The sequence below is a fragment of the Mytilus galloprovincialis genome, chromosome 4 (genome assembly GCF_965363235.1).
Source record: "Mytilus galloprovincialis chromosome 4, xbMytGall1.hap1.1, whole genome shotgun sequence".
Taxonomy (NCBI): domain Eukaryota; kingdom Metazoa; phylum Mollusca; class Bivalvia; order Mytilida; family Mytilidae; genus Mytilus; species Mytilus galloprovincialis.
This window is the reverse complement of record NC_134841.1, coordinates 35,560,916-35,585,335: the sequence shown is the minus strand read 5'-3', so window position 1 is coordinate 35,585,335 and position 24,420 is coordinate 35,560,916. Positions and strand designations below refer to the sequence as shown.

The 24,420-nt window shown below is 30.5% G+C and overlaps 2 protein-coding genes across 2 annotated transcripts; one reads left to right on the top strand and one right to left on the bottom strand.

Annotated features, from left to right (window-relative positions):
* Positions 1-1,405: 1,405 nt before the first annotated feature.
* On the top strand, positions 1,406-18,390 carry LOC143071994 (uncharacterized). Its single transcript, XM_076246742.1, has 14 exons — positions 1,406-1,532; positions 3,997-4,216; positions 5,865-5,944; positions 6,494-6,589; positions 7,353-7,568; positions 8,022-8,137; positions 8,725-8,845; positions 9,578-9,803; positions 11,505-11,569; positions 12,989-13,123; positions 13,316-13,561; positions 14,109-14,215; positions 15,339-15,477; positions 16,302-18,390. The coding sequence occupies exons 1-14, from the start codon at positions 1,466-1,468 to the stop codon at positions 16,448-16,450; spliced, it is 1,983 nt and encodes a 660-aa protein (XP_076102857.1). The 5' UTR covers positions 1,406-1,465; the 3' UTR covers positions 16,451-18,390.
* Positions 17,255-23,432, bottom strand: LOC143071997 (uncharacterized). The gene is made up of 3 exons (XM_076246744.1): positions 23,213-23,432; positions 20,895-21,103; positions 17,255-18,907 (listed from the first exon to the last, which is right to left on the bottom strand). The coding sequence occupies exons 1-3, from the start codon at positions 23,305-23,307 to the stop codon at positions 18,750-18,752; spliced, it is 462 nt and encodes a 153-aa protein (XP_076102859.1). The 5' UTR covers positions 23,308-23,432; the 3' UTR covers positions 17,255-18,749.
* Positions 23,433-24,420: the final 988 nt, after the last annotated feature.

The window sequence follows — 24,420 nt, the reverse complement described above, 5'->3', positions numbered from 1 at the left end:
GCTATAAAAACTTTCTTATCTAGCGCTTGAAAAATGGTATAGACACATGGCTATTTTTGAAAAACATATATGCTGCTCTGCAGATTTCCCCTGTGTTAATTGTGTTTTATTGGCGTATACCCTGCACAATTCGGTTGTCTCGTGGTAGCATGGTAGATTGCGGGTAGTAATTGATTCGATCGCACGCAGGGTCAAACCAGAGAACTTAAAATTGGTATTTGCTGCTTACGCAGCTTTGATGATTTGGAGCCGAAATGGAGTCGCTGTCAAAATGATGTGGAACGGTAGGGTGACATGTCTCCCTGTGGACCGTTTGAACTAGGAACAAAATTTCCAACTTGGCGTGTCGGGCTATAAAGCACATCCATATCACATAAAAACAGCTAATTGCCCTTACTATGCATGTACACTTGCAATACTGGGAGTTATGCAGCCATGCATTATTTAGTCAACCGTTTTATTAAACAAACGACAAACGTTCTTTCGTGAATTCTTTGTATGATAATTTAATTTGCATATCGCAATTTTCAGAAAACATTCCTAGAAAACTTTAGTCTTCATCATACCGCATTTCCCATCAACTTGTTTGTAAATCATAATATTTTTGATTTCACTTAAATTAATGTAATACCAGCACGGTCCTGTAGTAATTCTTTTCAAAACAGCTTTAAAAGTTTGACAGAAGCTGTCTTATGACAAAAAGAAAGACAACAATATACACAGCAAAATAATAGTATGTTTTTTCTGTATTTTCCCATATCTTATTGATAAAAGGATTTTTTTTTGCTATAAACAAGAGCATTAACTTTAGGGTTAAATGTTATTGCATATCAACTATTTGCCAATAGACGTTAAGCAACCAACAATTAATCAACATATCAATTAGTTAGCCAAACCTTGATTATGACAGAGCGTTTTTACGATTAAAATATAATTTCCGAGAAAAAATTTAGAAAATATGTTCATTTCATTCTTCGGTTTTTGACTGATATATGGACTTATGCGGTCTGGGATTAAATGTGTTGACATGATAAAATTGACAGAAGCTTATCTTCAAGATAAAGAGATAGCTTTTTTCAGTTTCGTTATTTTATCAATACATGTACTTTGATTCGAAATGACAACCGTTTTTAATTCAAGTTTAATAAGATATGTAAATCGGCATCTTTTTGAAGATATAGATGAACATACATGTATTGTTTCCCTGTAAAAATGCCGATTTTAAAGCATCTTGCAAATGCCCCTATCCGTTTAGACATTTACAAATATTTAATTGAAAATAAATCTATACTAAACTTAATGGTATTGTTAAAGAAAAATCATTAATATTTTTGAATTACTGTTTAAAACACTTTACAACCAATATCAGTGTGATCAAACCCTACCCGAACCTCTAATGATAGCATTATCAGCAAAGATAAAAAAAAAAAATTCACCTGAGCCGCCATAACCAACAACCAAGGAAATGACTATTAATATGAGAACCGTTTTTAAGATTATTCTAGTTTTCAATTTGTATTTGAGATTTTCCGGTAAGTTAAATAAACAATCAATTGTGGTTTCCTTTTTATCTTATTATTGTTGTCGTCCAGCGACTTTTATAATGATGTTTTTAGATGTGTTTAGTATTTGAACAAGCGGTTTCCGGTTTCGAGAAAAAACAATGTGAATGCTTGTAACACGACTTTAGTTTTTATTTTTGATAGATAATTGCTGAAATTATTTGAAATTAAAGTTAAAGACTATGTACTTGTTATATTCAATGCCTGTTCAAATTTGTCTTTAATCAATGCTAAAATGCATGTAATTGTAAGAAACCAAGACTTTTCCAAATGCAGTCATACATTTTCATAAGATATATTCATAAAACAATATACCTTTACATATTAAACATGTATTGTGTTGATAATTCATAACTAATTTTAATATTTTATATAATTACAATAAATACAATATAAACAAATTTATCTGATATTAGTCATGTTAATATCTGGTCGTGTATACATACAAGACATTGACAACAGAGTTATTTCTTTATCAGCAGGGATTTCGCCATTTTAAAAATAAGGATTACCCGCCATTCTGTATTTATCATTATTTTCAGTCCAAGTTGTAGATCTTTCTTGAAAGATAGAAAAACCATTAAAAAAAACAGTAGAGAGACATTAATAGAGCAATATTATACTTTTTGTTGTCTGTGCTGCTACAACTGGAACCAACATATACTATATAGCTAATATAATCGTTTGAATTTCCATTTTAAAATTAAATTAGTTTCGATTTTGTTTTTTTAAATTTTGTCCAGTAGTCATTGTAAAAACTCATGCTAGTTGTTTTAATTCTAATGACACACTTTCTGGTAGGATTTTTTTTAAATATTACCACTTCTCATAAATAAATATTTGAGCTGTTTACTGAAATGTTGTTTTTTTTTTTAAATCATAAACGCTTGCATCTGTTGCTCCCCGAAACGCACGTTTATTGAGAGAGAACGTTTTATTTCTTTTGTGCCAAGATATTAGTATGTTTTGCATGGCTTTTGCTGTTTGAATAAGAACATTTTCAATATGATTTCTGTGTGTTGGATACGAACATTTTGCCAACAACTATCCAAATTTGTAAACAGATTTTGATCGTGTTAAATGTGCATTAGCTACGAGATGTAGAAAAGATAAGATATAAGTTGGTTTTTTATTCATTCATAAAAGAAAGAAAATTAGTGATATAATAATTAGCTTTTACCAGCCATTTGGTATATTTTTGTCAAAAAAGCAAAGACACATCGTTAATGAATTGTTCGAGGGTCATGTCGATGGTGTTGATAAGATGGCATCTAAACTAAAATACACTCGAAATGTTGATACATATTATCGAGTCCGTGCATCGTAAATTGATTATTTTAGACTTTTATAATTAAATATACGTTTTTATATTATTAATTCGTATATTTTAACAAAATTGATTCGTTTAGGGATAGTCACATGTTAAAATATATTTTCGAAGGTAGAGAGAAAACGGCGGATAGCAAAAATCATAGTGACCTGCAAAAAGCATATTCCACGGTTATTTTTAGAATATCTAAAAACCAATATACTTTGTGACGTCATGTAATGAATTTCAGGATATTGTTTAACTTTTTGAAACACATGATATCTGTGATCAATTATTTGACGAAAAAAATCTTCAAATACATAAGATGTCCAAAAAAAAAAGTACACGAAATAACAACTAATATGTTGTTATTGTCAAGGAGACAATGTAATATCTATAAAATTCCAACAAACCTAAATGACGATTTTGATACAAATATGGTCAGAAATTAATAATATAACAAATATAGCTTTTGTATGAGGTCAATACAGGATATATCGACCCAAAGAAGTATATCGACCTCGGACTTCGTCCTCAGTCAATATACTTCTTTCAGGTCAATATATCCTTGTATCGACCTCATACAAAGGCTATATTTGTATAGTATATCATGAATCAAATACAAACATTTGAGTAAAATCTGTGAACATGAATTTGACAGCTATTAAATGTCCTTTAAAGCATTTATAACAGCGTTTTATATTCAGAATTACCAGTGTCACAACCAAATTACCCATTCAATCTATAATCATACGTTCATTTACTTATACATTGCATGCTTCAATTCTTCTTGTCATTTTTTTAAACACGTTATATACTATGTTTTTTGTTATTTTGTCACATATCACATCAGTTGCATGTCAATATGACAAAAAATCCAATGACTATGAAAATTATCCTGCTATGAAACAAATGCAGGGGACTAGTACTTCTTATTTGACAATGTCTTTGTACATAACGTTTCGCCTATGGTGATTGATCCTGCGTTCCAGAATCCTAAACTTCGATGCTTTTAGTCAATACGTATCACCAAATCAACAGCATGGTTAATTGATAATATTGGATAGGTCCGGCTATGCACCGCAAGCTTTTACTCATTTGTTACCAACATTTACTACATTTTAGATGGCAAGTGTTTTATACCAGCAGCCTATCATGGCGACTGGTATTCTCAAGAAAGTGGTGCAGACGTTAGAACCAACATAGACGTCAATTTTTGGAGCAGAATCTCAACACCACAAGAACGACTAGAATGTATTGATATATGCCAACATAAGCAAGAAATCTCACTGATCAAACAACTAAATAGTTCTATGGTCAACAGTACTATGTTGATGTCGGTTGCGTAAGTAAACAATGCCAACATTACAATGGTATTGTAATAAATGATATGAAAGTCATTGTAATGTAAAATAATAATGACAATGTAATGAATGATAACAATGTCATTGAAATGAATGATAATAATGACATCGTCGTAATGGATGATGATAATTACATTGTAATGAATGATATTAATGCCATTGTAATCAATGATAATAATGACATTGTAACGAATTTTTATAATGACAATGTAATCAATGATAATAATGACATTGCAATCAATGATAATAATGACATTGTAACGAATTTTTATAATGACATTGTAATGAATTATCATAATATCATTGTAATCAATGATAATAATGTCATTGTAATGAATGCTAAAAATATCATTTTAATTACAGCTGTTATCATAATGGTAGCAAGTTAAAAGGTTGGTTGACTTGTTTGCTTTCTTTCTTTGTTTATTATTATTATTTGTTATTAAGATGACATATGCAAACAATATCAGCAGGCGGAGTTAAACCTGTATACAGGTAAATTTGAGTATTTGATAATGTCCATTGAATATTCAAATATAATGTATACACGTTGGTAAATTTGATAATGTCCATTGAATATTCAATTATAATGTATACACGTTGGTACATTTGATAATGCCCATTGAATATTCAAATATAATGTATACACGTTGGTAAATTTGATAATGTCAATTGAATATTCAAATATAATGTATACACGTTGGTAAATTTGATAGTGTCCATTGAATATTCAAATATAATGTATACACTTTGGTAAATTTGATAATGTCCATTGAATATTCAAATATAATGTATACACGTTTAACTCTGCCTACTGATATTGTTTGAAGTTGTCAATCTTAATTACAATGCTTGAGCAAACTTTCATACAAACAAAGCAAGCAAACCAAACCTTTAACTTGCTAGCATTAGCAAATGGTTTTATCGCGATTGCCAGTATTTATATGCGGTGGAAGCCAAAGTACCCGGAGAGATGCTTTCCATTCGTAGTCGAAAACACTTCGCCAAAAGTGGGATTCGAACGACCAACCTCAAAATTGACAGTTTAATATAATGTCGTAGATGAACTACTTGCACAACTTTTATTGTTACCTCATACCTGTTTCAATGAAATGACAATGTTTGGTGACAACTTTTATTGTTACCTCATACCTTTTTCAATTAAATGACAATGTTTGGTGACAACTTTTATTGTTACCTCATACCTGTTTCAATTAAATGATAATGTTTGGTTTTTCAACTCTGTATATTGTATTTGAATAAAATATTGCTTTAACCATTAAATCGAATTAATTTGTATTTAATATATACCTGTACTTCCAATGAATTTTTGTAATGGTTAAGAATCGCCTGCATATACATTGGGTAAATACTCTTGTTTTATCAAAATTTGTCAAAATTGCATTTATAGTGTGGTAATATTTTCTTAATATACCAAAATGGCATCGAAACCTTTTGTAGGCTCTTAAATTAATTAAATGTGTATTAAAAAACCATAGGTTAATTCATTTGGATTAGCTCTAACCTCCTCTATTTTGAACTTGCAGAATAATACTAGTATTTCATTGGAGTCATCTAATTTGTCATAAAACTGTATTAAACTGTGAAAATGACGATATATAATTTCAGTGGAGACACAAACAGACACAGGTGTTTCTTCTGTGTAGATGTTTTATTCCGGACAGTTAATATCATACAATACAGACGACGTGAGTAATTATTTCTCAAATTTCTGTCTGCATATATATGTATGCATAAGTTGTGTATTGGACGGAGAGTTGTCTCATGGACACTAATACCACATCTTCTTATATCTATATTCGACTGGTTTGAAATAAGTTGTCTTTGTAGAAATATAAACCCTCAAACATTGATGCTTACACTAGTTAACTTATGTACGGGTTAAATCAAACGGTTTTTTAAATTACTTATATGCTACTACGAACATGGAACATCAAATAATGACATGTAAAACCCATGATATGAAGAAAGAGAAATGTCGTCAAAGAAAGGAAAACACATAAAGGCTTCAGTTTGAAAAAAACTTACACACAATTAAATTATCAGAAGACAAAAAATGTAAGTACTATTATTGTACGAGATTCAGTCAATAGCTCCGAGATCTGAGAAAAAAAATCAAGATCGAAAACACATTTTACCTAACAATCATTCTTGTTGGTATATCATTGAGGTAGTGACGATCATTGCTGCTTGCTCACAAATGCTTAGTTCTAATATATATTTTTGTCTTTTAACAGAACATTGTATAAAGAGTTCAAATGGTTCTAACATAAGTATTTGTAGAGGTATTTCCGAAGGCCTACCTGACATGGATAGTACTACAACGATGTTCAGTAAGTAAAGCGTGAGGCAAACGTATATCCGACTTTTGGTATTAGTCAACTAACGAAAGTAATATTGTTTAGTTGTTGGCGGAATTTAGCAAGATGCTTATAAACTGTAGATAACCTGTATATCTATTGAGATGCATATACAATGTACTTATATTTGTAAATGAATATAAAAGAGGGACGAAAGATACCAAAGGGACAGTCAAACTCATAAATCTAAAACAAACTGACAACGCCATGGCTAAAAATGAAAAAGACAAACAAACAACAGCACACATGACACAACATAGAAAACTAAATAATAAACAACACGGACCCCACCAAACTGTATATCTGTAAAGATGTATATACACACAGTCACTATATATATTTACAAATATACAGTTAATGTATCATTACAGATATACATATTGCATTCATCTTAATATATTAATAGTTAGTTTATATTCGTCTCAATAGATGAACTTAGTGTTCATCACTGCTGTAGACAGAATTAGACATCGAGAAATATTTGTTAAAGTGAAGAAAATAAAATATAAAGCTAACTGAACTAGACAACTAAATCAATATCAAACAAGCGATAAAATAACACAACATAGTAATGAGCAAGGGGAAACTGAATATTCATCTGTTAATTTGACAAATTTTGTAATTATCGATGTTGGTTAGAACTTTGTATTGTTTAAAAAATGTAAACTGTATCTATCTATTTTTTTCATTTTGGAATTCTTCAATATTGAAGTTAATGCTGTTTTTTTCTCCATAGGAATAAGTCCAATCGATGTAAACTGTATAACAACAATAGAAGGAATGTACCAGTTCACTTATGAGGTCGGAGGTGCCATGTCGAGAGGGGGTATATGTAACAATTCCAACAGTATAATAGCTGCTTGTCAGGATCCAGGATCAGCATATGTAGACAACAAATATTTCCAAATGAATTATTCCAGATGCTATGATGTTTCTACTTCCAAGGATCAAAGTATGCTTCGAACTTAAGTATTTTTGTCTAATAATATAAGTTTAATTTTGAATGCCTGGATATTGTAAGCATGAGAAATAACCATACAAATAAAACACAAAGCAACAATTATAACAACAGTCTGAGAACATCTCAATGATCAAAGAAATATGATTTGAAAAAGATTGTGAATTTTAATATTTCCCAAAGATTATACAACTTATGCGTTATATAGATATATATATATATTTGAAATTGTCCAAATATTAAAAAGTAAAAACAACCCCTAAATTCCTTAAAAATTCTTATAATTATATCGTCAAATCGATCAAAACTGTATGAATGATACTGCAATATGCTTTAAATAGCAACAAATCAAAGATAATATCAGTTTTCGAAATGAAAAAAATTGGGAATCTACCAAAACATATGATAGCATATTACAAATGTATACCTTCTGTACATATTTTACAGGTATACGATATAGATGCATGGGATCTTGGTATGCTGTTAAGAATGGTGTTGGCTATATTTTCGCTGCAGTTGCCGCAGTGGTTGAAGCTGATATCAGAGAAAAATTTAAATGCATGGTATGTTTTGTTTGTAACATATATAAAAGTTGATAATGCATCAGGCTATACTTTTTCTTCTTTCATTAGGATAGATGTAGTGTTGGTGAACAACGTCTATTTCGGTACTTTTTTCAATATAACGGTGGCAAGTTTATATTTGCGAATGAATCGGGAGTGCCCGGAGAGAACCATAGACCTTTGGCAGGATTAATAGCAAATTCCATTCAATTAAATCGGAGTCGACAGCACTTGCCACATGTGCGGTTTGACAAAAAATATCATTGATTTGTACATTTTTTTGTAAATTTACTGTATATCAAATGTCGAATTGTTGGAAACATAAAGGGTTTTCTTCCCAAGACATACATTTTCTTTACCGTATTCGGTACACTTTTCCGGAATGTTTGATTTTTAAAGCATTACAACTTGGCATTTGATTTAACCTTTAACTGTTAATTCAGCCATGCATTAACATTATAAAAATGGGTGAATGATAAAAACTACATTCATTTAAAAGAAAGGGCTCAATAAAAGTTAATTAATATATACAATAAAGTTACAAGTATTTTGAACTTTCTAAATCAAATACAATAACTTAATATTAGATGACCATGAAAGACCAGAAGGATCCGAATAACTGGGTTCGTTGGGTGATGAGCAGATTTCCAAATTGTAATTCTTTAAACAGTATCTATGATGGCGACCGGAAGCTCATATTAAGAAGAGGTAAGTAGAATTAAAATCACATATCTACAAGCTGAGTTTGACTCTCTCGTTCCCTTATATTGTTTTTCAACGTTATAGGTGCATTACATAAGGGTTTTTTCCGTATGAAACTATTCGCCAAACAGCCAGCACTTTAACAATTGTATACTTTCAACGATGCACTTGATTTTATATAACTATTTTCATTCACTCAAAGAATACCTTAGGCGTACATTGTTTTGGCTATTCTGTTTGTGTTTTCTCAAACGTTGTTATCCATTCGTTTAATGTGTTTGAGCTTTTGATTTTACCATTTGGTTACCAATTTTTATTGAATTACATAATTAAAAACATGAAAAAACATATATAAATGAAAAAAAGCACTATGAAAAAAACTCTGAAAATAATCCTTCTGATATGATCGCCGAGAGTCGAACAACAAAATGACAAATAGGAATGACTTTCCATTAAGACGATTAAAATACCCTTGGACAGAAAACTAAAGATTGAGCAAAACGAATCAGCCAAAAACTGGTAATGTACTCAAATAGTATGACAAGATTAGCATTCCCAGGTCCAATAAAGTTCTTCAACACTGTATAAATCACAATTAGAATTTACAAATAGAACAATAACAAGTACAAATGTATTGTTAAGGTTTTAAAAGACTTAAGAAATTTATTAAGTTCTCTTTTTTCTGCACCACCCTGTACACTGTTTTGGATACTTATTTCTGCATCGACTAAATTTCAGTGCTGCCACCTACGAACTTTCTACAGCCTCATTGTGTGTTACCAAGGAATATGTCTGGAAATTGGTTTACGCAAGGAAAACAGTTTAAATCTGATGTTTTGGTAAATGAAACACATATAACATTTAAAACCAGAATAAACCAATTTACACTCAGGAATTCGTACTTCTCCTGCCAGCAGTCAAAAGACACAAGATACATGATGACAAGAGTAACTGAGGGCAAATGGTAATATTTATTATTTTGAATTTACTGATAATATTTATTATTTTATATTAACTTATAATAATTGTTTTATATTCACTGGTAATATTTATTATTTCATATTCACTTGTAAAAATTGTTTTATATTCACTGGTAATATTAATTATTTTATGTTCACTGGTAATATTAATTATTTTATGTTCTCTGGTAATATTAATTATTTTATGTTCACTGGTAATATTAATTATTTTATATTCACTGGTAATATTAATTATTTTATATTCACCGTTTGGTCTTATTTAAATAATTGATATGGTGTAATAATTCGTGACACAAAATCACTATATCAGATAGGATGAAGCTTTATAAAGTATCAACTAAAATCTCACATCTCTGTTACTGAACGTTGAAGAATGCCTATTTTATCTGTTAAGGCGAAATTTTTGAAGTTTAACCTCAGACTTGAAACAAAGTTGACTGCTTATAACATTTAATAAAATACGGGGGAAAATAATTTTATCTCTTGATTATGAAGATTTTGTAAACGTTTCTTGAAATTTCATGAAGTTTTGAATATTATAAACCACCACCTTATTTTGTGTGTGCCTATATAATGCCATTAACCCGGCTGTAAATCAGTTATTGTTGATTCACATTTTTTCTATAACTGACAGTACGGTATGTTTTCCCTGATGTGAAAGCCGTAACCTTATCGTTACTTACATCCGCGTTATTTTGGTCTCTATTGAATATTTATCTCATTGGAAATCATAATCTCAATATTTTAGTATTGATGTTTTTTTCAAATTTTTAACTCTGAATGTATGACAAAGTTATTGATGTTTAAATGAAATAACTTTACGGCGATACAGTTATCTATAATCGCTGTCTCGCCTCTGCATACATATAGTTGAATTCCATGTCAAAAAGAAGTATAAAAGATAATAGTTATCAAAAGTACCAGGATTATAATTTAGTACGCCAGACGCGCGTTTCGTCTACACAAGACTCATCAGTGACGCTCATTTCAAAATAGTTATAAAGCCAAACAAGTACAAAGTTGAAGAGCATTGAGGATCCAAAATTCCGAAAAGTTGTGCCAAATACGGCTAAGGCAATCTAATCCTGGGACAAGAAAAGCCTTAGTTTTTCGAAAAATTTAAATTTTTGTAAACAGGAAATTTATAAAAATGACCACATAATTGATATTCATGTCAACACCGAAGTGCTGACTATTGGGCTGGTGATAACCTCGAGGACGAAACGTCCACCAGCAGTCGCATCGACCCAGTGGTGTAAATAGTTATCAAAAGTACCAGGATTATAATTTAGTGCGCCAGACGCGCGTTTCGTCTACATAAGACTCATCAGTGACGCTCATCAGTTTAGGCAGGTTAATAGATCTATTGTCTATGGACCTTTGAATGAAGTTGGACTGACTTTTCTTAACCTGTTATATAGCAAGGACAAAGGAACAGATTATGAAAAAGTGTATTTTAAATGCGACATTCATTTATATTTTTTTAATGAAAAAGCAGACAAACAAACATCAACAAACTTTTAAATTCAGTTCACGCATACGCTCATTAACTATTAATTAACATTATTAAGTTACTTTTGAGTCTTTTGTAGAGGAAACGCACATATTACTGTATCTTTGATTTTTATTTACATAGAAAAATTGACTTATATTTTGGTATAATATTGCTTTGTTCATACTTACAGCGAAGTTGACTTGGTATGTTTTGACATCTTGCCACGTCACCATAGTGTTGTTAGATACAGGATAGGTATGTTTCGATAATATTTAAATATACTCATTTTCTCGCGATAAACAAATTTTGATATTCATAACACATATCGTAATTTTGAATCTACCCTTTAAAGACTTTTAATTTTTGATAGGTGATCTCGGAAACTTGGTTTTCGTTGATTTTCAGCTAAGCACGAGGCATTTACTGTAAAAGCAAAGATTGGTGTGCTCGGAATTGTGATGACATGTCTTATTTATACTGCCGCTTCGTGAACATATTTATATATTCATAACATATTCAAATGTTCTCGTCATGATATGCCTCTAATATTTTTCGCTGGACGGTAAATACCAATGTAATTATCATGCTTCAAAAATGGAAAGGACAAAAGTCTCTTTATAGGGTTTTTGAATCGTTGATCGTGCGCACAAGTTTAGTATAGAAGCTCTTCCGCTCTCATTGAAATTGTGTTTCGGTCAACAGTTTTACACCCAAATATAATTAAAAAAGTAGCATTCAATTTTCAAATAAAGCCTTGTTTATCAAATGAATAGTTTATCGAACAACTCAAGATAACAGAAAAAAACGTTCTATTTAACTTTACGTGTTCAAGAAATGATACTGTGTTTATATGGAATTTCCAGTGTAGTTTTCAAGATTACATTAGGTACATTAATTCAACTTTATAGTGTTATGATCATGCAATAAACTTAATACTGTCTCGAGCAAACTTAGATGAAAACATAGATGAAACCAGTTTTTTTTTAAATATTAAATTAAATGTTCAACTCGTTTTAGTAGGATTCGTATTACTCAATCTTTGGAATTCTATGTAGTGGACTGTTATTCGTTTTTTTATTTACCATTGTGTTATCTTAATATCTTTGACCCATGGTTGCAAAAGTTAAAGCAAATATAGTCGAAACTTGTATGTTTTTTTCGGGTTTATACTTTTATGGGTTTGAACTTCATTATTAAATAAATGAACATTTTTCGATAAAAGAGGGACGAAAGATACCAGAGGTACAGTCAAACTCATAAATCGAAAGTAAACTGACAACACCATTGCTAAAAATGAAAAGGACAAAGAGACAAACAATAGTACACATCACACAACATAGAAAACTAAAGAATAAACAACACGAATCCCACCAAAAATTAGGGGTGATCTCAGGTGCTCCGGAAAGGTCAGCAGATCCTGCTTCACATGTGGCACCCGTCGTGTTGCTAATGAGATAACAAATCCGGTAAATGGTCTAATTCGATAAACGTCGTGGAGAAATGTGATTTTATTATCCGTTTCAATTTTCAAGTTGCTGGAACGTCCTCAACGATTTCCTTTAGACTACGGTAACGAACTGCGATTTTAAAAATGAACGTCAAATAGCATAAACTATTGCTCAGTACTGCATATTTATATTGTTTATATGGAAACATATTCATTTATAACTTCAGGCAAACCTGTAAGAATATCGCAAGACGAAGCACGGAATAACAAAATACTGGTGAAGAAATTTAGAGCAGCATGTAGTTGGATGTCCTTTACTTTTAACAGAGATGAAATCGATTGGAAATATGAAGTCCTGATCTGTTAGTATTTAACTATTACTTTATGATTTTCGTGACTGACATGTATATGAACGTGAAAAATAAAACGAAATTGAACGAACATCTATCACTGTTTTTTATTCATTATTCATTTTAAACAAAAGTTACAATATTTTTCGATGACATCTTAAAATTGATAGTCTTCAAAATATAATTAATAACTTTTCGTTTCAGTGAATCCGCCAGCTCCATTTCCTTGTCCTATAGCCGGACGATACCATTTTGAACAATATTATATGACAAAAACTGAAAAATTCAACACCAGAATCAGAGGTGTAACACAACGACCAAGGTCTAAGATATACTGTCGAATAACTGTATCTGAAATGAAGTCGTGTACCAATGATGTGAATAAGATATCCGTTGATGCTGAATACTGCGAAACATTGAACTACAGAGGACGCCCAATTGGAGAATATGGTAGGTTTCACCAGCAACATAAAACCGAAGAAATCGGACCAAAGGTTTATGTCGACAATAATATAAAGGATCAGTCTGTGCCACTCAATTATATTTAGATGATTTATGTCTTTAGACATTCAAATTTTATGAAAAATTCATAGCTAGCGATCTAAAATGTTTATTGCGTGTATGTTTTTTTATAAAACTTATATCAAAGGTTCATGTCAGCAATACCTTGGGCAAATTTTGTTAGAATTATTTGACATGCACAGATAAAATATATACATATGTGACTGACATTGAAATGCTGTTCTCATCTTTTTCTTCTTATGATATATTCGAGTTCAAACTTTGATAGAGTTACTTTGGCTGACAAGTATTTAGTGAAGAGATTTGAAGACGAATATACCAACTGTAAGGGCTATGAGATTTATTGTTAATATCATTGCTTTTTTTGTGAGAAGTTTTGAAATGGAACATAGATAATTGTTTATTAGCTATATCTAAACTTGTGCGAGGCATTTACTCTAATTTCTATTATATGATTCGTCACTTATTTATATAGATGTGTCTGACCACGAGCTGACATGTGTTGGGTTCTGGATGGAAGATTACAAGTCTTATTTGATTACTTGGGATGAAGAAGACGCCATTTCAAACTTCAGATGTTGGGTAAGTGCGTTTTAAAAAAGTACGCCCTTTCTTTTTGATTGAAATAATCTGTGACAGACATACATATCATTTATAAGGAACTTACTGAATATGCTCCTTTCTTACTTCAGGAATAGATCACCTTAGCTGTATATTGTAAAACTCTTAGGAATTTTTGGTCCTCAATGCTCTTCAACTTTGTCCTTCATTTGGACTTTTTAATATTTTTGATTCGAGCGTCACTGATGAGTCTTTTGTAGACGAAACGCGCATCTGGGACAAATATAAAATGTAATTCCTGAGTTTATTTACAACCACTAGGTCGATGCCACTGCTAGTGGAGTTTGAATATCCCGAGAGTATCACCAGCCCTGTAGTCAGCGCCTATTTGTTGGCTAGCGTTATCATTGATATGTTCATGAATCGAAATTAACTATTTACGAAACTTGAAATTTTTAAAATACCATGAAGATTCCCTTAGCTGTATTTGGTTAAACTTTTAGGAATGTTTGGTCCTCAATGTTCTTTAACTTCGTCCTATATTTGGCCTTTTTAACATGTTTTTATTCGAGCGTCACTGATGACGAAACGATTGTCTGGTGCAAATATAAAATTTCATTCCTGGTATCTATGATGAGTTTATTAATTTAAGTTGGTTGTTGCTTGTTTAGTGTCAAGTTGGAGTTTTCCTGCATATTCATGACGACACTTCTTGTGTTAGCTTGATGCGGGATTAACCGATATCTTGAAAGTGCAACATGTGAAAAGTAAATCATTTTGCGTGAATACGGGAAACAAAGTCGGGCGGTTCACTTAAAATTACAATCTCTTTTATTACAATGATAAGCGGGATACGGGATTCTGACAAAACAGTAAGTTTAAAAAAAAATGATACCCCCTTTGGAGTATGTAATCCTTTTGTTTTTTTTTCAACTCTTAACTCGTTACTTGAATACATGATAGATTATTGAATAACTTAAAATCTGATTTGTTTTCTGAATGCTTAGATTTAATGTATCCATGTGTTTGAGCCTTCAATTTTGCCATTTGATTAGGGAATATTCGTTTCGAATTTTCCTCGGAATTCAGTATCTTTATGATTTTACTTTTTAATAGTTTATACCACTGTAATTTGTATTTACAGGTATATGAACGATTAAGTTGGACGGATGTAATGATGTCAAGGTCACAAAATGCCAGATGTCCACCAGAACAAACGGCCGATTCTTATCAGTTAGATGGAACCGGACTGTCACTTAAACTCACAGAAAGTGAGAGATTGTGTAAGTAATCAATTACAGCCTGGTCTTCAAAAGCAGCCAATTTCAAAGAGAACGCTGTGAATATTTTACTGATTCGCATGACGGGTCGTGCATACATGGCATATCTTAGTCACGCATTTAATTTTGCTACATCTTGATTTCATGCATTTTCCTCAATTAGTTTTCTTGGTTTACATATCCAAAATGGATTAATCAGTTTTGCTAAACTATAAACTAATATCATCTCTGATTGGTTTAGTTAAACAAATGAACCTAAACTGAAATTCACTGATAGTGAAATGAAAGCATTCTATCAATTGCCAAGCACCTTACAACGGTTACTTATCGAATCAATTATGTAATATACTATAGAGTCAAAATAAAATTTGTCAAGCAATTTAGTAGCGATAGGCTAAACAATAAATGAAACTGAATTCACAAGGCAATCTTATTTTCAGTACAATATAGAAATATAAATAAGTTAAATACGACGCGCTTTTCTATATCTAATTTTACCAGGAACGCTTTAGCCCCCTGAATTGAAATCCAAAGTACTTGAATATGAAAGGAGGAGAAGGGAAAATATTTTATTTACAAAAAGTGCATATATGTTATCATTGATACAATTTACAGATTTAATCATCCCATCTCACTAAGAGAGACAATGAGTTATATCAAAAAGTTTGATGCACAACAAGTGTAAAAAATAGTTGTCAATCTAATAGAAGTCCTAGTATTCAACAAAATGATTGCATGCTTTTGATGAACCACATGTTTCATAAAATTGCATAATGAATATTACGGTAAAAAGCTTCATTACATAATGTACACATTTCTGATTACAGTTGATGACTGTCCACAAAGGTTTGATCCTGGACTCGATCCTTATAGAAAGCCAACCACTATCTACATCCTCAACAAAGCCAATGGTTCAACTCCTTCATACTGTTTCTTCCTTTTTACAATGTTTGCAATACTCTTTATAGTAAAATAACACAAACCGGTCCAAACTCTGGACTACATATGATACTTTTCGGATATGAATTCCAATTGATGCTTTTATTGGAATAGAACGCAGCATTGAGAATTCTAAGTTTAACGTATAAATACACCATGTTGTATTGAGTAAGTTTTTACTGTTCCTATTCAATATGTGCAATTGATCATGGATGCGATTATGATTTTGAGGTTGATAACAAATAATATTTTGTGCAGTGAAATACTGCTTACACAATTTTCAGTGGTACTATCAGTGAATCATATTAATTGATTTATCCTGGTTCTACATTTGATTTTTTTCTTGAAATCGTAGTTTGATTTAAATAAGTTTTAGCATTGATTCTTTGTTTAATGTCCAAATTTTCTGGTTTTATATACATTTTTTTGAGCCTCTGGCCTTTGTTAGTCTTTTATATTATTCTAATTTTAATTTCTTGTGTACAATTTGGAAAATAGTATGTCGTTCATTATCACTTATTATATATATTTGTTTAGGGGCCCGCTGAAGGACGCCTCCGGGTGCGGGAATTTCTCGCTACATTGAAGACCTGTTGATGACCTTCTGCTGTTTTTTTTTTGTATGGTCGGGTTGTTTTCTCTTTGACACATTCCCCATTTCCATTCTCAATTTTATGTTTTAGTTCTTCTTACTATTTGTCTAACTGAAAAAAAGAAGTGTGTTTTAATAAACTATTGGTTAAAAAATACGATGCAAAATTATATACTGTATGCTTATCCCTTTAAAGATACGAATTGCATCTCCCTTTTACACTATATAGCTACATATTTGTCGAAGAAATCAAAGTAGTAATATTTTATTGTAAATTGTTAACCATGCACAAATCATTTTATATATGATGTAATAATGAGGATTATATATGGTTATTATGAAAACAGTATTTATACATGATGTTATTTTTGTTACCTCTAACCCTCAATTTGAAAAATTTCAAAAATATGATGCGTTAAGCGTGTTACTGCGTTTTATAATTGATTTTCTATTTCAATTTTTGACACAAGTACAGTAGCTTAGAACATTTGTGATTTCTCAATTTCCCATTTTAATAACAATAAGAACATCTAAGTTCGTAAACTAATCTTAACATAAGCTGTTATGTGTTGAGTACATCTTTGAAGAATAACTATATTAACAAGCCCTAAAACATTATGGTCTTAATGAAATTAACAAATTTCATATTACAACACTAGTATTAGTTACGATAGCACAACATTGGCAATTATAAGCGTGTATAATTAAGTATTCGTTGCTGTATTTAGTAAACAATATCTTATTTATGATTGATGAGGATTAATCAAAATAATGATTTTATCATTTTAACTTTTTTTGATTCGAGCGTCACTGATGAGTCTTTTGTAGAAGAAATGCACGTCTGGTGTAAATACAAAATTTCAATCCTGGTATGATGAGTAAATTCAGATGTAGAAAACAAATACCATTCTTGAGTTTTGAAATACTATGAAAATTATTTGCAGAGGTACTTTTCTTAAAGCTGTCTAAAAACGTTAACAGTTCAATATTTCTGATGTGATAATTTACGCAGTTTTGAAGATTTTCATGTTTGTAAATACTTCCTAATAAAAGGGGACAACAATAATAGATTGATCTTGAATTGTTCATGAAAATCAAACGAATGTGTAAAGAGCAAATCTTCGTTTATGTCGTGAATTTTATTTCAATCTTTACTGAATTTCTAAACGTTTTTTTCAATGCTGTATCATATTATTATGGATACCCATTCAACTTCAGCTGAAAGAGAGGATTGACTTAACTTTATTTTTCAATATACCATGTAAATGTAACAGATTTTATGTGAAAGTTATATCTTATGTTTTTGTACTATTTCATTGTATATTTCATAAATATTTCATTTTATACCATATGCAATCATGAGAATAAAATATATGTTTTCGTTACCTCTTACTCATGGAATGTGAAAAACAACGCCAAATTTATGACATTTAAAAATGGTTAAGATATAATTAAAATAGCGATATTTTTCATTTTGATCTATGATATAAATCTGTTTTGTCCAGTTAATTACTTTTTAAGTAATGATTAAGTATATTTATAATGTCTCAGTCCCATATTGGAATAACAATACCGTTATTTTACCATGTATGCTTATACATCAGCATACGTTGTTATTGTCTGAATAATGCATTTGATGAATTGTCGTATTTACAAGTTCTCATGCATTATTTCCTTCATAGAATATAATACTTTCGATTAAACATGAAAAGTTGTCTTCCAAGTGTCACGCAAAATCAGGCTTTTATCTCAGATTTTGAATGAAGTCTTTGTATTTGTATTCGTCCCTGCTTTCTTCTTTGGACTTTATATATGGAATAAAGGCCATGTATGTCTTCATACGTCTTGGTCCAAAAAATGTAAGAGACAAATCTCCAGTGTAGTCAAAACATTCTGACTGGTCTAAAATAGAAAAAAAAACAAGACGTATTTCAATATTGTTTAATCATAATTGAAAGTATTAAAAAGAAAAATCACAAAAAATACTGAACTCCGAGGAAAATTCAATCGGAAAGTCCCTAATCACATGGCAAAATCAAATGACAAAACACATCAAACGAATGAAACAACTGTCATATTCCCGACTTCATGCAGGCATTTTCAAATGTAGAAAATATGGGTACAGCGTTCTTTGTCACTTTACGTTTCACAAACTATGTTAGTGATATTGATATAGAATAACGAATTATTATGTGAAAGGAACTTCGTGAAGTATTATTTAACTTGTTGTATGAATTTAATTATTTAAAATTTCGGAAATTATACTTTGTACCATTAAAAGTCGAACTCTTACTCTTTTGTATAGTATTAAATGGAACATGTATGTCTTTAAACTGGTATGCATTTATCCCAAAGCTGGTGGACGTTTCGTCCCCGAGGATATCACCAGCCCAGTAGTCAACATTTCGGTGTTGACATGAATATCAATAATGTGGTCATTTTCATAAATTTCCTCTTTACGAAAATTTAAATTTTACGAAAACTAAGGATTTTCTTATCCCAGGCATAGATTACCTTAGCCGTATTTGGCACAACTTTTTGGAATTTTGGATCCTCAATGCTCTTCAACTTTGTACTTGTTTGGCTTTATAAATATTTTGATATGAGCGTCACTGATGAGTCTTATGTAGACGAAACGCGCGTCTGGCGTACTAAATTATAATCCTGGTACCTTTGATAACTATTTAACCTGTTTTAAATTGTGTCTCAGATGCATAGACAGTTGGAGTAAGTAACTGTCATACAAATTCAAGGCGTGGCTTTATTTGTTTACCAAATATGTCATTGTCGAAAGCATTTATCAAGTTAGGACTGTGTTCATCAATAGATATTAGGAATACAAAATATGTGATTCTTTCTAGTTGGACTAAAATATATTTTGTAATTTTGTCGTATCGCTTTTTACAAATACACAAATGTTTTGGATGGATGGTTATTATTAATGTAAAATGGAGTTGGGTGTATATGCATTATTTGTTATTACAGTAGTTGAAATTGGAGAGAGACAAGTAATATTATAGTTAAACTGTTTTTGTTTTGGAAGAGTCAGCCGTTGAAGGAATCATGGCGATACGTTAACTAGGCATAATTAAAAGTAGATTGTTAATTGTGTCTTGGCTTGTCATTAGACTTCGGCAAATTCATAAACTTAATACAGTCATCATAGATACCAGGATAGATATTTTATATTGGCGCCCGACGCGCATTTTGTCTACAAAAGACTCATTAGTGTCGCTTGAATAAACAAATGTTAAAAAAGCCAAATAAAGTACGAAGTTGAAGAGCATAGGACCAAAAATTCATAAAAGTTTTGCCACATACAGCAAAGGTAGACAAGCCTTAGTAATTCAAAATTATAACGGAATTTATAATTGTTATAACATCAGATAGATTGAAATGACTGTTACCAATGAAAATAACACAGACATTGAAAATAGAAATACAGCACAAAAATGTCAATAAAACAGATGAATTCAGACGCAATAAAATAGTAAACATGTCCAGCTTTACAAGTGGCTCACGTCGTGATGTTCATTCCAAGTTACATGTGTTGATCTTATTCGGCGATGTTAAGAGAAGGCAGATTTGTAGTATAATGCTGAAGACATTATGTTATCCAGTTGATCACAATAAGGTATACCGCACATCTTTAATTATCTAAACTTGGAACAACAATATACGTAGTAATAAACTTCTGCATTTGTTGTTCTAGATTTCGATCCATCTCTTTCTTCGATTCTTATCTTAACAACTACTGTGTAAAAGATTATGTGTCTTATGTCATGTCAAAGGCTGAACTGACAATACAAAAATAATGACATAAAGAAAGAATACGGAGATACATTACTAGTATATAGAATGACTGTAAAATAATCTTTAAAAACCATACCTTTCTTACTAGGAAGATTGATTTTCCTAGATCCCGAGCGGGTAGTTATCTGTGCCCTTTTTACAAATGGATCATGTACATATCCCACACAAAATGTGAAGTTCCCATTTTCTTCTGGAACAACCACTTTCAAAGTCTTTTCTGGATAGTTCCAATACAGCGTTCCTTCTGTACAATTGGATGGCAGCACAACTCTTTGTACACGTCGTCTGAGTAAATAAATATGATACAATATTTATGAATATTCGTACCTGAAAAGACGGACTGTTTAATATATTGGTGAACATGCAGAACAATTATAGGAAAGGAAAATCAAGATGTTTCAATAGATTGGGAAAATTAATTTAAATGAAAAACGCGAAAAAGATATTAAAAATTATGCAAGATTTTTAGACAATAGAAAATTGTGGTAAACACAATTTCTATCTGTAATGTCCTTTATTTTGTCTATTATCAAGGATGATGAAAGAGAAAAGACAAAAAAAGTGCGCGTTCAGTAAATAAGTTATTATACTAAACATTGAATCAATATTGCGATCCATGCACATAGAATAAATCTTAATTCGCCAAGAAGCAATTGTTTTATTTATCGAACGCTGTTATCAAAAGTTATTTTCCATTTTTTTATTTGCTTTTTTAATGAACATTTATTCCTCTTTATTCGACCTTAATCATCAAATTAACAAGTATAATCTCATTTTAAATTTATTGAAGTCCTGTTTATAGCTCTGAACGTTATGGTGATTTCATTTACTCAGGGTTGGTTTTTTTTCAGTAAAACTACGTATAAACAAATCTGTGAGACATATATTACATAAAAGTATATACATGTACTAAATTAAAATTAATGTGTGAATAATGAAAAAAACTCATCATATATACCAGGATTAAAGTTTTATATTTACGCAAGACGCGCGTTTCGTCTACAAAAGACTCATCAGTGACGCTCGAATAAAAAAAATGTTAAATGGCCAAATAAAGTACGAAGTTGAAGAGCATTGAGGACCAAAAATTCCTAAAAGTTTTGCCAAAAATATTCTTACTTTTCTCGATTCGATAAAGATTTCAGCTTTTACAAATATTTTTAGTAAACCCCACCCTACACTCATGAATCATTCCATTCAAACATAATATTTATTGTTTGTGTCTCCCTAATATCTGTTTCGAAGATAATGTAAGACTTTATTGTCATCTATGTAAAACTGTAAACTATTGATGTCACAGAAACACTATTCCCGTGCGTGATCATACAACTATTTTAAAGCTCTTGCGGCACGATTATGTAATATTATGAGAGGTGGTTGTAAAAAGGAATAATCTGCCCTGGTAACAACTTAAAATGAATAACCTTGTCCAAAACAATATAAAAGTGAATATTTTACCAAAAAGGACGAGAATGAATAATTCGCTAGAAAAAAATCCTTGAGCAAATGAAAATAAATTTTAGAAATTGGCTAATGATTTGACCAATTTTAATTTCGTATACGTTAATAAACTTAATTGATACAAACAATGGCATTATCCATTGCAGTTTCAAATAATTTTTTTTCTTTAATTGCATTTCCTATACGGGTTTTTTTTTAACATAAAAAAAAATGGACACAGATGCAAATGTGATAGACGTCGATCATCGTTAACAAATAAAGTAATGATAACTTCAAGCCTTGTGTATTTTTTGTATTTGAATTGAGTTTACAAAAGTTTTTTTTTTCATTTCGGACATGAAGAAAAAGTAAATAACTTAAGGACACACCAATATAAAATATGATTTTAGAAATACGTTATGTTTGTGTGTGTTTGCTTCTATCAAAAAAACAATAACCAAACAGTAAGCAGATTTAAACCAAAGACATCAAAAAGTTTGACTTTATCTTTCGATCAACTAACCATTGTAAGAAGAATTTACAATTTCAACTAGGTAACATTTTAATATTTAGAGATTGTACATTTTTGCTGTTTCAAAACTCTAAAGATAAACATTGATATCATTAAGTCATGCAAAATAATTTTTGTATCTTTTTCCTATGAAGCATTTATGTATAGACGAAGGAAAACTAGATTAGTATACAAAATTATATTTCTTTAAAAAGAACAACCGAAGTAATTGAAAAAAAAACGTCAGACGCACAAATATGTACTGATATATCTTTTTTAAATGCATATTAAAAAATTGATTCAAACGACGCAGAATTTTGTAAATTGTATCATTGTAAAATTATTTTCCTCTCATTTAAATTAACATTTTATGTGAAAATATCATAACATATTTTCATACTTAATTCAAAATATCAATTGTATTTCACATATAACTAACTTACCGCTTAATTCCTATGTTGCATCGATCAATCCTTAAACAATATGATAAACCGATATACACACAGACAAGAAATACGAGGATTCTTTGTGAAGTCATTGTTAATAATATTTACGAATGAAAAGATGCAACACGTTTTATACTAAAAATGATAAATATTTCGGGACACTTAGCTGTAACCGGAGGTTTCCAAATATGTCGGTCATTTATCGTAAGCAATAAAACGTTTGATCATTTCCTTTACTTATTAAAATTATGAATTATCGTGACATTTAATGGAAAATACAAATTTCATATTAAATAAAAAGAATTAGAAATACATGTTGAAAAGTCAAAAGGTTTGAAATTTACGTAACTTACATTGTGAAGTAGTTATGTATAGAATACTAAATAACATGTTGATATTTAACCATAGAAAGAAGATGTTACTTTAAAATGACAAATGGTTATCCATTAGCCTAATTCAAAAAACACTTTTTTGGAAAATTAGATAAATGGTCTAACTAAATTAACCAGCATCGAGACACCACAATTACAAGTTAACTGTTATTTCTTGGTGGTATTATTGGTCTAGTGGTAAGAGCAGATAGATAACCTGCGTCCATATAATTAAACAAATATTTACTCATGCAAACTTGAAAATAAATGAAATGTCTTAAAAGTTTACATTTTTTTTGTTTCTGTGGTTCCGTTGTTTATCTTCTATAGTTGATGTGATTCCCTCGGATTTAGTTTGTAACCCGGATTTTGTTTTTATCTCAATCGATTTATGACTTTTGAACAGCGGTATACTACTTTTGTCCTTTTGTTGTATTCATATTTCTTATTTTTTTCTAAATTGTGACCATAAACCTGTTTATGATCATTTCATAATATCGAATGTCAACAGGATACATCAACATTAAATTTTGACAAATGCTTCTACTGGTGCACTGTTAATTAGGTACATTTTGATGAAATTCAAGTTTAAGATACTGTTTGGCAGATTAAAACTACAAGGCAAAAATAACTTCAAACTTATTTTTACTGTTCACTTATGGTTTTTAAACTTGTTTGACTGATCAGTTTAGTGTCTATACTGGTTTTTCATTATTCAAATTTATATGCATAAATATAACTTTTTTTCAACATGTCAGTGACTAAAAGCTTGACAGGAAAAAACTATTCGGGTGCAGTTGCATAAAACTAGTAGTAAATGAAGTATTGACGTCA